This window comes from Enhydra lutris, unplaced genomic scaffold (genome assembly GCF_002288905.1).
Source record: "Enhydra lutris kenyoni isolate GAN:26980312 unplaced genomic scaffold, ASM228890v2 scaffoldscaffold9, whole genome shotgun sequence".
Taxonomy (NCBI): Eukaryota; Metazoa; Chordata; class Mammalia; order Carnivora; family Mustelidae; genus Enhydra; species Enhydra lutris.
Genome location: NW_019154093.1, coordinates 5307275 through 5322306, shown reverse-complemented (window position 1 = coordinate 5322306; position 15032 = coordinate 5307275). Strand labels below are relative to the sequence as shown.

The 15032-nt window shown below is 44.8% G+C and overlaps 1 protein-coding gene across 1 annotated transcript in view; it reads left to right on the top strand.

Annotated features, from left to right (window-relative positions):
* LOC111143057 (CUB and Sushi multiple domains 2) overlaps positions 1-15032 on the top strand; it is a 614630-nt gene that overhangs the window by 370654 nt on the left and 228944 nt on the right. Inside the window, exons 14-15 of the mRNA XM_022496499.1 lie at positions 7257-7583; positions 11643-11837. Of these exons, the coding sequence (XP_022352207.1) occupies positions 7257-7583; positions 11643-11837 (522 nt within the window). The remainder of the gene's footprint in view (positions 1-7256; positions 7584-11642; positions 11838-15032) is intronic.

Below are 15032 nucleotides of genomic sequence, written 5' to 3'. Positions count from 1 at the left end.
TACTATTCTTTAATAATTAACGTATCTCCTTAATTTTACTATCCTTTCTTTATGTATATGTGCCTTCTCTCTTTTTATTTCATGAGAAGTTTCTTATTTATGGGTCTTTCCCATTATTTTTTTCTATTTTTATCTTCACTAAGTTTATTCTCCCTTCTCTCCTTCATCTTGTTCAGTTATTCTCTCTGTAACTTTTGAGTTTCAACATTCATTTCACTTATTTCTCAACAATTTAATGATGAATAAGGCTATGAATTTTCTGTGAAATATAGCTTTGACCTGATATCCTCCTCATTATTATAACTAGTCTGTATTGACAGGTTTCATTTCCTTTTTTAACTCAAGAACTTATTTAAGAAAGGATTCTATGAATTTTCAAGTGATTTAGGGATTTTTCTGTATTCTTTTAGTACCGATTTCTAGTTCATTTGCACTGTGAACAGAGAGTGTGGCCCCACCATTTTTGCTTTGTGGAGAGGTTTTTGGAGATTTCCTTGTAGCCTAAGATAAAGTCCATTTCTGTAATATTCCATGGGTGTTTGTAAAGAGGGTGATGCTCCCTTTTTGAAGGCCACACAGTTTCATATAACACATATACACACACTCATAGTATTTTATAGATCCTTTTTATCTTTACTTACTTCTCTTTTTAAAATTTAATTTCTTTTCAGTGTGACAGAATTCATTGTTTATGCACCACACCCAGTGCTCCATGCAATCCATGCCCTCCATAATACCCACCACCAGGCTCCCCCAACCTCCCACCCCCCACCCCTTCAGAACTCTCAGATTGTTTTTCAGAGTCCATAGTCTCTCATGGTTCATCTCCCCTTCCAATTTCCTTCAAATCCCTTCTCCTCTCGATCTCCCCATGTCCTCCATGTTATTTCTTATGCTTCACAAATAAGTAAAACCATATGATAATTGACTCTCTCTGCTTGACTTATTTCACTTAGCATCATCTCTTCCAGTCCCATCCATGTTGATACAAAAGTTGGGTATTCATCCTTTCTGATGGAGGCATAATACTCCATAGTGTATATGGACCACATCTTCCTTATCCATTCACCCGTTGACAGGGGCATCTTGGTTCTTTCCACAGTTTGGCGACCGTGGCCATTGCTGCTATAAACATTTGGGTACAGATGGCCCTTCTTTTCACTACATCCGTATCATTGGGCTAAATACCCAGTAGTGCAATTGCAGGGTCATAGGGAAGCTTTATTTTTAATTTCTTAAGGAATCTCCACACTGTTCTCCAAAGTGGCTGCACCAACTTGCATTCCCACCAACAGTGTAAGAGGGTTCCCCTTTCACCACATCCTCTCTAACACACGTTGTTTCCTATCTTGCTAATTTTGGTCATTCTAACTGGTGTAAGGTGGTATCTCAATGTGGTTTTAATTTGAATCTCCCTGATGGCTAGTGATGATGAACATTTTTTCATGTGTCTGATAGCCATTTGTATGTCTTCATAGCTTCTGATTTCAGATTAGTATATTTTTCTCCAACTCTTGTACTTTTTAAAAATAGTTTATTTGATCTGTGTCAGTGCTTTGGGCCATAAAGTATCATAACCATCATATCTTCATTTTGTAATCTATGCATCATCCATTATTTAAATATCATCTTTGGATTTTGTTTTTCTTTGTCAGGCCACCCTCCCCATAATTGAATTATCATTTTGAAAGCAGTGAAGCCATCAAGGACAACACCAAAAGAGGAGATAGTAAGAGAGGGTTTTCCAACAAGCCCCTTGTGTTTCCTACTCAAGACTGTATCAAATAATGATCTGATATTACAGTAATTACGCACACACCTGTTAATGAGTTTCCCACCTTTGTCAGTTTTCAAAAGTCTGAGCAATGGCAGAGCCCTCTGATTTAAAGGTTTATCCAAGGTTGAGATCCATAAGCATAACTACTTCCAGAGGGGGTAGGCACCTTCTATCCTTCTTTTAACCTGGATCATGGATAATGATGAGATCCAATCACAGCATTTGATGTTTTCCTCCGTTTGGACACTGAGAAGCAAACTCTGCTCTCCAGCAGAAACATTCCAAAGTAGCATGCAAACATGATTTTCCAGAGTGAGAAAGATCAGACCTCTGTAAGACAATGCATATTCCCTTCCCCTGCAACAAGTGTAAGTTATCTCTTAGGGTGCTAGCCTGATCTCTGTAGGGCCACACTCCTGTTCTATGAGTGTCGGTTTATGAGCTTCCTCTCTTTCCAAGTGCAAGAAGAAATGTCTCTTGGTAGTGTCCGTAAGACCCTTGACCAAAAACAAGGATTGTCCAAGAGCCTGGTGTGACATTGTAACATCCAAGGTTCTGATATTAATATTAAAACCCCCTTTTTGGGTGGTTTGCATTTGCTTCCACCAGTCCTTCGGAAACCTTGATTGCACATTTAGGATCACCTGGAGAAGCTTTTAGAACCTGTGGATGCTCGGACCCACTCCACCATATACATAGGAATCTCTGGAGCCTTGGCATTGGTGAACTTTAATACTCTTCTAATGTGAAGCCTGAGCTATCTTGGCCCCTTCCCTTGTTTTTAACTATTCCAAGTCACTTTGTGTAAGTCACTTATGTAAGTTGTGTAAGTCTTGTTCCAAAATGAGGGTTATACTTTACTCAGCCAGGTTAGCCTGTATATATGTATTGTCATAAATAATGTTTTGTCTCTTGTCTTTTTTTTTTTTTAGCATTTACTTTACATTTCCCCTCTTTATGCCTCCTTGTTGTGTCCTTTGAATTCCATTTTTTGCTAAATTGACTGCTTTCCTTTTTCCCCTTTGGTAATTTTGAAGATAAGCTACTTTATAGTCTATTACTAATTACTCTTAACATCTTTAAAAACATGCTCTAACCTATATTTCTCTAATTAACCACAGAAACTATATAACAGAATTTCTTGCAAGATGAGGAAATTAGCATATCTCCTTGTTCCAACTTTATGCTTTCTATCAGTGTCATCTGCAGAGTTTTACCCTGGGGTTTAGACAGGAATGATATCTTTTATTTTCTCTTCGAAGGAATATTTGTTACGCTTGCATTCTGGTTTATAGCTATGTTTACAGCAATTATTTAGATTCTTTACTCTATCATTTATTTGCTTGTTCCTAATCTTTTTTTTTTTTTTAGTTTTTATTTATTTTTTTAATTCCTTTTAATTCCTTTTCAGCGTTCCAGAATTAATTGTTTATGCACCACACCCAGTGCTCCATGCAATCCGTACCTTCCATAATACCCACCACCAGACTCACCCAACCTCCTACCTCCCCACCCCTCTAAAGCCCTCAGTTTGTTTCTCAGAGTCTACAGTCTCTCATGGTTTTTCTCCCCCTCCAATTTCCCCAACTCCCTTCTCCTCTACATCTCCCCATGTCCTTCATGTCATTCCTTGTACTCCACAAATAAGCGAAACCATATGATAATTGACTCTCTCTGCTTGACTTATTTCACTCAGCATAAACTCTTCTAGTCCCATCCATGCTGATACAAAAGTTAGGTATTCATCCTTTTTGATGGAAGCATAATATTCCGTAGTATGTATGGACCACATCTTCTTTATCCATTCATCCGTTGAAGTGCATCTTGGTTCATTCCACAGTTTGACAACTGTGGCCATTGCTGCTATGAACATTTGGGTACAGATGGTCCTTCTTTTCACTACATCTGTATCTTTGGGGTAAATATCCAGTAGTGCAATTGCAAGGTCATAGGGAAGCTCTAATTTTAATTTCTTAAGGTATCTCCACACTGATTTGTTTTGTTTTGTTTTGTTTTTATTAAACATAACTTTCCCACATTTAAGTTCTTCATTTTGATTCATCTCTTGTTTGGGTAGAAAACATCTTTGAGTGTTTTTTTTTTTTAATGAATGTTATATGAATTATATATTTTTCAAGGTTCTTTAACACAGGGTCATTCTCTTTTCTACTCTAAATTATTAGGAATGGATCTGTACTGTATCTAAGAGAAATGCATTGAAGGTCATGGCCCAGTATTTTTTCCTAGTTTCCAGAGCTGGTTCAGGTATCCACCTGTTTTTCACACTTTGGTCAGTTCTGTTGCTTGGGGGTTTGAACAGGATGGGAACGTGAGGCACATGTATTCATGTCCTCGTCTTTTCAGATGTTATCAACCATTAAATACAGTTAACCCTTGAACAACACAGAAGTAGCAGTGCCAACTTCTCCCCCCAAACCCTATTCAGTCAAAAAATGCACATAGAACTTTTGACTCCCCCAAAACTGAACTACTAATAGCCCACTGCTGACCGAAAACCTTACTGATAACATAAACAGTTGATTAACACATATCTTATATGTTATCAATATTATATATTGTATTCTTACAATAAAGTAAGCTAAAGAAAAGAAGATGTTATTAAGAAAACCATAAGGAAGAGAAAATGCATTTACAGTACGGTGCTGTATTTATCAAAAAAAAAATTCATGTGTTAGTGGGCATGTGTGGTTCAAACCTGGTTGTTCAGGGGTCAACTATACTCATTGATTCATTCAGCAAATATTGATTTTCTGATTGAGACCTACAATGAATGCACCAAGCATTGTGGGAGCCACTAGGGACCGAGAGGAATCAAACAGACAAGACTTCTACTCTCATGGAGCGTATGTGTATGTTTTGGGGCGAGGGAGGGACAGATCATAAACAAACAAGTGAACAAGATAATTTTGGAGAGTGATAAGTAAAGCTACCATATACAGCTGCTCAAAATGGTGCCCCTGGAGCTTTGCAAGATGGCAATGTACTACGAAGGGTATAAAGAAAAAAGAATAATGTGATAGAGTCATGAAGTGGGGGTGGGGACTCAGGTGATGTTAATTAAATTCTTCTCTGCTGCAAATGCACTTGTGCACATGCTCACAGTGCTTCTGGTGATCTTCCCTCTGAAATCATGGCACTTCTTTTTGCCTTAGGTCTGCCCTGGTGTGTTCTACTGGAAGGCAGACCTTGTGATTTTGCCCCTTGGCTTCAAGGTCATTATCTCTGTTGGGTTTGGATTCCTCATGATCTGTGTTAACGCTTGCAGCTGAAGACAGCCTGGCTGTCCCACTTTGGTGCTAATATAATGGTTAGGAGTTGAGAGGTTGATATTCAGCAAATTCTAAGGACACCCCCGTGGATTCCACTTTTAGGCCCAGTGGGCAGTACTGTTCTCATAAGAGGATGTTGAGGGGTGGCTAAGAGCTTGGCCCCTGGAGTCAGTTGGATTAGAACTTGTTGTTACCATTTACTGACCAAGCAACCCTGGCATATTACTTAACCTCTGTGTGCCTCGGTGTCTTCATCTTTAAAATGGGCTACCAGCAAATAGTGCTATTGGGACAGCTAAATTGACTAATGGATGACAGTTCTCAGATAGTGCCTGCACTTAGTAACCACCACTAATATGTTATAATAATCACTATTGACTCTATATTGTGTTGCCTAAAAGTTTTTTCATGTCCATCTCTCCCCTTGACTCAGACTCTTTCTATATCTCTAAAACACAAGAGACTACAGCGATAAGACTGAATATGTCTTAGGGACAAGGTTCGCTTTGCAGAATCGGATGGGAGGGCTTTGAGTAGCAGGTTGGAAAAGAGATACCTAATGTAGAAAAGGGAAGGATGGGTAGAGTCAGGGAAAGGAAGGAGAAGCTCAACATAAGGAGTCACCAATTCCTTTGTTTTGTATGTATGTTTGTTTTGCAAGCATGATTTCATTATTTTTTTTTACCTTAGCTTCATTATAATTAATAAGCCAGATATTACACTAACTTAAGTTTCAATATTAACACCAAACATTTAAATGGATTTAAATGTTTGTCCACATTAGTTTCTACCCTCTTTATACTTTTACATTTAAAAGTTTATTATGAGCCTATATCATTTTTGCAGTCAGAAAAATTAAATATTGTTTTCATTTTGAAAAAGTATTACCCCCAAAACCTATTATTCGAAAACAATTTTTATTCGGGGGCTCATGTCCAGTCTTCATCCACGTGTAAATATGTAATAGCTATAATCAGAGAAATACATATAATTTTATGATCTACTGTTTTACTTAAAATGATGCTTAACGTTCTTCTTTCTGCAGGGTCATATTTATCACTTTAATGATTTCGTTCAAACAGCATCACATTGAAAGCTATAATTTACCTCATATTATTAGGCTGGCATATAGGTTGTTCACATTTTTTTCTCTGTAATAAAATTATGTCGCTATAAACATCTTTGTCCATGCGGCTCTTTTTCTTTTGAATTAATTCCTAGAGATTAGTGAGTCAGAATATTTGAGTAGTTTTGTGGTTGTTGATAAGAATTCATATACTCCCTTCCAAAAGGATTATATCAACTTTACTCTGCAACCGGCAATAAATACCTATGAGTTTCCAAGATGCCTCAACAATATTGGGCTGTATATTTTTTCTTTATTTTTTTTTTTACTAGTGAAATGGACTGTTTTCATATTAATTCAGTTTTCCTTTCTGTGAATCCTGTGAGCATACTCTTTGCTTATCTTGGTGATGTTCTTATGCAGTTATTAAAAGCTCTAATTTAATATTGATATTCACCCTTTGGCATATTTGTTACAATTTTTTTCATTCTATTATTTTCCCTCTTAATTTTGGTTTAGTGTTTGCTTGTTTGTTTGTTTTTCCATTTATAGCACTTCCCTTGCCTCAACCTTGTTCCAGGGTCTGTTAGTCACTGGCATGAAAAGGGTTTAAAATAAGGAATTCCAGAAGGGTGTGTCCTTAGGATAAAGTAGGAGAGAGAGCAGGAAGTAGATAGGGCATGGAGACAAGGCACCATCACCTCTTCCCCAGGATTCTTCCAAAGCTTTGGCTTCTACAAGAGAGTGTTTAACCAGCACCTCCTTAGAGTAGTTTTGTAGCTTTGAGGTTGCCCAAATCCTCAGGGCATACCTATTATTAAAGAGGGAAAATGGACTTGGCATGCCCTGACCCTGGTCAATACCCAGGGGATCAGCAGCAGTTAAGAGGACCAACTCCTCCATGTCTGCAGTTTGCCAGAGGGGCCCTTCCCAGCTCTGTGCCCAACATGGAACCCAGCATGTCTCCCTCCGAGATCTCAGAGCCCAGTCGGTCCAGCCCAACCCTGGTGTTACATTTCTTTCCATTGCTCCTTAGGTCAAGGAAATACACCCCGTGCCAGCCCTCTGTAGCCCAGGCAGAACGCCGGGACGCACCCTGACCTTCGTGGCTTTTCTCTTGCAGTTTCCTGCTTTTTCAACTTCACCAGCCCCTCTGGGGTCGTCCTGTCGCCCAACTACCCAGAGGACTATGGCAACCACCTCCACTGCGTCTGGCTCATCCTGGCCCGGCCTGAGAGCCGCATCCACCTGGCTTTCAATGACATCGATGTGGAGCCTCAGTTTGACTTCCTGGTCATCAAGGATGGGGCTACGGCCGAGGCCCCTGTCCTGGGCACCTTTTCAGGAAACCAGCTCCCCTCCTCCATCACAAGCAGTGGACACGTGGCCCGTCTCGAATTCCAGACTGACCACTCCACCGGAAAGAGGGGCTTCAACATCACCTTTACCAGTGAGTCCCCGCTCTGTCTCCAGAGGACCATCCCTCAGAGTGCTGGCCCCTGAGCATTGTGGAGGGTGCCCGAAGGGAGGAGCACTGATGTGGGTGGGCCAGTTCCAAGGGCTTGGCGGGGTTACAGGGCCTCGGCATGGGGTTCCACTATGACCAGAAAAGCAGAAAGTCCGGGCTGCTGGCCGGGGTGGTCTTTTCAGTGGAGTTGCTCTCTTTTGAGCATTTCTTTCCTAGAAGTGCAATATGTAACATAAGAGAAGCCTGGAATCTTATTTCTCCCCCCCCCCCCCCCCCTCCTAGAAGGTCCAGTGAGCACGAGGAAGGCCCCTGGGAGAACAAGCCTGTGCCATCCTCTCAATGTTGCCCGTCCCTCTCAAGGTGCTCCCCCACTTCCACCCCCAGTCCTCGAACACCTGCTTACTGTTGACTTCAGGTACTCCCCAGTGGGGTTCACACTTCACTTTGCCTACTTCCCACCCCTGCAGCTGAATCAGAAATAAAGATCCGGAGCAGTGTTTCTGCATGGATCTGATGCTTATAGCCTTGTTATTGAGGCAGTTCCTCATTGTCCCTCTCAGGGCCACAATCCAAAAGCTATCACCTCCAGTTTCAACCCTGGGCCCCTTCTCTAGAAGCAGCCTGAAGTTAAGTGGTAGTTCTTTGCATTTCTGTGTCTCCTGGGGCTATAGTGAGGAGGGGGAGGGGAGCAGAGCTTGGAGACCAGAAATAGCAAGCTGCCAAAGGTAGCAAGAAGAGCTTATTGGGTCATAATAAGCTGTAGACCCAGTGAACTCAGCCAGTGGCAAATAGTCAAATGGGGCTGAAGTTGGGTCTGCCTGTTCCTCTTCCAGGGGCTGTTTGTGAAATGCAAGCCCCCGGTTCCTGCCCCACCCATGCATGCAAACACTCACGTAGTCTGGTTCTTTTTTTTTTTTTTTTTTTTTTTAATTTTATTTTTTTTTAAACATATAATATCTTTTTATCCCCAGGGGTACAGGTCTGTGAATCGCCAGGTTTACACACTTCACAGCACTCACCATAGCACATACCCTCCCCAATGTCCATAATCCCACCCCCCCACCCCCCTCCCCCCATTAACCCTCAGTTTGTTTTGTGAGATCAAGAGTCACTTATGGTTTGTCTCCCTCAGTCTGGTTCTTTTTGACAGAACTGATCTCCTCCCAGCCCTCACCCCACTCCCTTGGCATAAAGGCCTTGCTTCCTTGTCCCACCTGTCCCTGGAGTCTAACTGAGCTGGGACTATTGGTGACCTCAGATTCCAAGGAACCACCCAAGCTAAAGCTCTCTCCCAGCACTCTCTTCAGCACCTTCTTCAGGACAGCAAACTTGCTAGAAACCATCGGTCTTCTCAGGGCCTGCCTCTTCCAGGGTGTACCTGTTCCCACCATCCACAGTTAGGAGGAAGCAGAACCCAGTCCATCTTCCCTAGTCTTACCAGTCTAGCACAGCGCTCTAGCTTCTAGATGATCTACCTCTATCCTTGCTTTACCATGAGATCATAAGCTCTGGAAAGGTGTGGGTTTGTGTGCTTATCTTCTTATCCCTTCTGCCCAGCACAGAGTCTGGACCTGGTAAGGATCAGTATTGGATGGAAAGATCCATGAGTGACTCACACCCTTTTTATCCCTGGTGGGAGTAGGAAGAGTGTGTGAGAGGTATCCCAGGGAGCCCCCCTTCTATGATGGTCAGGGCTGGGAACTCTGCAGGATCAGTGTACGTATGAATACCAATAAGAAGCCTGGGACAAAACCGGCTACTGAGACTTCTGGCAAAACCAAATCCCAGGGAGTGCCCACTTTCCAAAAAGCAGCAAGTGCTGAGTCCTTGATGGAGAGGGGAAAAGGGAGGCAAAAGGCAGGGACCTGACCTAAGTGAGGATCCAGATTTTGCCTAGCATTCCTCTTCAAAGCTTCTCCACCACCATAAAAATGATACACAGCCAACACATACATACTCAACAAAATAGAGCAGGTCAAAGAAGAAGTACTAACTACTACCCCAGAATCCCCCCACCCAGAAATGATTCTTGTCAGCCTTTGCTGAACACTGCTGCAGACATCAGATATTTCTCTATGCACTTATAGAGATAATTTGGGGGGATAAGTAGACCTAATTGTTTTATATTTGGGCCCTGTTGCAAAATCATAATCCCTAAGGGGATAAGGCCCCGTAATCTACATGTTTACAGGCTTCACGGGTGATTCTGATGTAGCTGGTACAGCACTAGCCTACTGACAGGTGTCCGGGAACTGGGACATAAAGCTCCTCGGTCACATGCAGCCAGTGATCATCTAGGATGAGCCTGCACCTGCCCAGCGTGGGGAACTCACCTCCCAGACAGCTTCACCCCTAGTGCTCCTTAGAGTAAAGCTAATCCTTCTTCCACGTGGGGCACTTGGACCAATGATGATGGCAGGTGCTGTCCCCAGGGCACCTGCCGTTTGAGCACCTCTGTGCTTCCCACCGCCAGTGCTCAGCAGAAACATCAGTAGCTAAGCTCTGTCTATCCCTTCCACATGCCAGGAAACTGAGGTCTGAAAAAGCTCTTGACTTAGAGCTTTTGCACCCTGACATTGGAAGTAGCTTTGGAGTCCTGCCTGTATGCGTGCATGTGTGACTGAGGAGATTTTTAGGAGACATGTCTGGACTTCTGGGCCCCAAGCACCACTCTTCTTCCCAGGGCATCTTTCTAAATGTTAGGGCACCCTCATAGTCATCGTTCCTCATGAAGGAAGGTGAGAAGCCTAAAGTCTGGAAAGACCTGGGCTTTGCATTTCAGTGGGAAGTATGTTAGGGTGTCTACCGAGGCTCCACAAGGGATCGTCCCAATCATCCCCACGTCAGATGCTCCCGTGACTCGCCTTTGGTAGGAAGGATCCCCAGATTTGCAGGTCTCTTGCCTCCAGCAAGATCCAGCAGCCTCTGGGACCCTTCTGTTCCTGGTTGTACAAGTGTTTCGATCACTAGTGAATTTCAGAGGGTTGCAAATTGAGTTCTTCATTTAAAGTAGCATAAGCCCACACAGCCAGGGAGCCTGGCCTCCTGGAAAGCGCCATCCACGCAATAGCAGGGATGCAGAGAGGGTGTGGCTCAGAGACTTGAGCTCCAGAACTGTGGCACCCTGGTGGAGGCATGCTGGGAACGTGCTCTGTGGAGACGGAGCGGGAATGGGAAGAAGGCAGCGGACTCATACTCAGGGAGTACTTGCCATCTGTCAGGCACCGTCCCAAACATTCTCCACTTTCAAATTCATATCAACTTTCCTTTTATTTCTATCCTGAAATGACCCTGCCAGGGAAATATGGTCTCCATTTTATAGGTCAGGAAACAGAGACTCAGCAAGATTACGTAAGTTGCCCAGAACTGTGTAACTAACAAGAGGCAAAGCTCAATCAAACCCACAAGCACTCTCTTTCCTCTGCCCCATTCCTGCTGCATTATCATTGCCTGGATGACGGAGCGAGAGGCTGCCTGACAATACACAAGGAAATGAGGGAGATGGCTTCAGACAGGGTTGAGTCCAGGGCACCTACTTTATGATGCTTAGTGTCTATTAGTGTCACAGGACTTGGAGCCCAGCTCATCTGCAGCATAAATGATCCCGTAACTGTCTGAAGTTAGGGAAGTGTGGAATGATTGTGGCAGTAGAACGGAGCTCTGCTCCTAAGCCATGCTGGGCCTCAGTTTCCTAATTTGTAACCTGGGTAATCATGTCTACCTCGTGGAACCATTATATGATGGAAATGAGCTGACATGAGAAATACTTAGTCTGCTGCCTGACTCATATATGTTCATTAGCACGAAATTGGATTAGGTGCTCAGGAAGGCAGGAGATCAAGTTTAACAATCACCGGCTTTCTGCCCACTGTGGCTCACTTGTTCTGGGGCATCTGGCTCTGTCTCCAACATGGCAGGTTCTTGTGGAAGCAACGGGGGTCTAGGATTGCCTATCATAATGAAGCTTGTTTTCTCTGGGGTTGGGGGCTCCATCTGCTCACCATCTCTGCCTAATCCTGTCCTTGATCCCCATCCACTCAGCCTTCCGACACAACGAGTGCCCAGATCCTGGCGTTCCGGTGAATGGCAAACGGTTTGGTGACAGCCTTCAGCTGGGAAGCTCTATCTCCTTCCTCTGTGACGAAGGCTTCCTCGGGACTCAGGGCTCGGAGACCATCACCTGCATCCTGAAGGAGGGTAGTGTGGTCTGGAACAGTGCCGTGCTGCGGTGTGAAGGTAGGTGCCTGCCAAGGCGGGGGACTGGGGACCTTCGGCTGGAGAGGAGGCGGAGGGGGCTGAGTGACACTTATCCATGTGGTCCTTCCTCTTCTCCCAGGACCCAGGTCACCCTCTCACCCTCACACTGGGACAGCAGGGCCTCTATAGGACGACCATAGCACAAAAATTTAAAATTTCTATAGCACAGAAATTTGAATTGTAACCAGAGATTAACCTGGAGAAATGCTGGTTTTAGACAGTCAGGCACCAAAAACACCTCTTGCTCCCACTGAGAACTCTCTCAGTATCACAGCCATCAGGAGCACCTCTTCCAGCTCCTGCCCAGGGGAGCACCAGGAGCCCAAAGCCTCAGGAGCGCCATGGTTTGAAGTCTTTCAGGCCACCTGGCACTCGCTTCTCCATGTGCTCATTTTCCCCGGTTCCCTGGGATGTCTCCCTGCCTTGGCCTTCACGCTCCTGTTAAAGGAGCCAGCCAGGAGAAACACAGCTCGAAGCAAGTGCGGGTTATTATGGTGTCTCCTTAGTCCAGCCTGGCCACACAAAGTAGGTTTGACTCAGGCTTAGAGACCAGCCATCTGCTCCCCCAAACTGCAGGCACTTAAAACACAGATAAAAGCTTCTAGAGGGCAGGAATCAGGCCACATCTGCATCCCAAGCACTGTGCCTGCCACAGAGCAAGCCCTCAGTAAAATTTGTGACTGACAGATGAAAGATGAGCATCCACCAGCCCCTGGGAGGCAGTGACCATGGACATGGAGGCAGGGGCTTGTAGTTCTCCACTTTGGGAAGCCAGAAAGCTGCTTCCTCTCTTTTCACGTGATGGACAGAGACGGAGACCTAACTGACCTCTCTCCATACCCAGTCCCCAAACCCAAATCCATGCACCCCAGCCAGCAGGTGGGAAGGACGGGAGAAGAAGAGGGGAGCTTTAGAGAGAGCACTGCCCCAGAGCTAATGGGTGGGGGAAAGGAGAAGAGAGACCGCTGACTGCTCAGTGCATGTGGCAGAGGGTCTGCAGTTAAGGTAGGCTTTCAAGTCCATAGAATCCTGGCAAGTCACCTTTTCCTTCTGCGCCTCTGTATTTTCCAGCTGAACACAGAAGGGAGGGGATGAGAACAAGGTACATTATATAGGGCAGTTCCTGGCACAAAGCACTCAAAATGGTTTGCTCTGCTGCCCCTGGATTGTAAGCTCCATGAGGTTAGGAGATCTACCTTGCCTCACAGCCACACAACCGGCAAATTGTTAGACTCTTAGATGCTCAGCCAATACTGGTTGATAAATTACTGAATGGATGAATGAAGGAAAGTCCTTTGAATTAGGTTAGTCTCTCCCTAATGGCCTCCAGAGACTGACTCCCACCAGACTGCCCTTGGCCTTCACCCTGAAATTTACAGTCTGAGGCACCCTGAGCAAATGACTTGACCCTTCGTGCCTCTGTAGCCCCATCTATATGGTGCCATTAATAACAGCAACCTCCTCACAGGTTGTTGTGAACACCCACTGACCTTGGACACACGTCTGGCAGAGAGAGAGCGATTGATTAGTGTTGGCCGTGAGCATGATTTTAACCATTTCTTCATCAGGCCACTCAGATGAGTATCACTCCACTTCGGGGATTCAGGTGGTGCCCTTCCATCCTTGCAGGCACCTGCCCCAATCATGTCATGAACAGACTATTTTCTGCCCTCCAAGTTCCCACAATGAGGTCCACACAACGTCACAGCCATTTTCCCCAGTAAAGTGAGCTTTTTTGGAAACGCCATTCTCAGCCATGGAACTAGCAAATGAAATCATGCCATCGTTGACAGCAGAGGGGTGATCATGCATGTGTGATGGAGTCATTTATGGGTGAAGCCCATGACCCTGCAAAGCCACTGTGCAGAGCCCAGGGTCTGGAGGACTGTCCACTTTTCCTTCAGGCTGCCCCTCATTCTCCCTTATTCTCTCCCTTGACCTCTTTGGTTGTCCTTATCTTGGTCCATCTCATCCAAGACATCTTCCCTGCTGTCTCTTGCTCACTGGATCTCTCCCTTCTCCTAATTCCTTTTGTTCTTTGGGGCCGCTACTGGACCACGCTGTTGGATGCTTGGTCTCACCACCATTTCATTTTTCTTTACCAGTTCCCTGACCTTTGGTCCTGTCTCCCCCCATGATTATCTTGCAGGGCAGAAGCCCAGGCTCCCAGTGCCCCAAGCCTGTAGGGGATCAGTTCCAGTTGAGCTGACCACCCCCCCACCAAGGAGACACTAGGGCTTGGTAACTGCAGACCCCACTTCTTGGCATGGTCCGCCCTCCTGAATCAGGGACTCCTAGACCCTACTTCCATCAGCACAGCGAGATACTCGAGACCATGTATGAGTACATGAGAGGATTAGACTCACTGTTACATGGGCAAAGTCCTAATTTTGTAATTAAAACTATCCCATCCATTCCCTTGGGAGGATGGGGAACGCTGAGGTTGGAGGACCACAGGAAACCAGGCATAGGGAGCAGCCCATTGGAGAGACCATGAACTTGGCACAGAGGAGAGCCTGCTCAGTTTCCTCAGAGGGGTGGGCATTTGCTGTCAAGCTGGTTTTCAGGAATCTGGGGAGCTGTATATCCGAGAGCCAAAGTCAGAGACCCTACCTCGGGTGGCCAAACCCAGACTGAAAACAGTGGAGTAGATGGGGTAGAGAAGCCCCTGGGATTGACCCCTCCATGGCTCCTTTCCCCTGTATCCCAGCCTCGGGAGAACCCGGCTTTGTAATCAGCATCTTTTGTCTTTTCCATTTTTCTAGTTTTGTTTTTGATTAAGTATCCCCACCTTGTGGACAATTAAATGCAAAAGCCAATGGTCTTTTAAAAAATCTTTTAATATATGCCAAGAGCCACTTAGCTTTTGAGAGGCTATAATGGGACAAGGGAGAAAATGGCATCTTCTCCTAAATTTAGAAAGAAGGATGATCATCTGGTGGCTCTAAGGCGCAAGTCAGCAAACTTTTCCTTAAAGGGCCAGCTGGGAGGTAGCTTTGGCTTTCCAGGCCATGTGGGTCTCAACTCTGGTACCGTTACACAAACACAGCCATAGACACCACTTAAGTGGATGGGCTGGATTGACCCCTGAGCTGTAGTTTGTTGACCTCTTGTCTAGAGAACAGAGGACATAGGGGATCCATATGTTTAAAGTCAGCAATATATTTTAAAAAG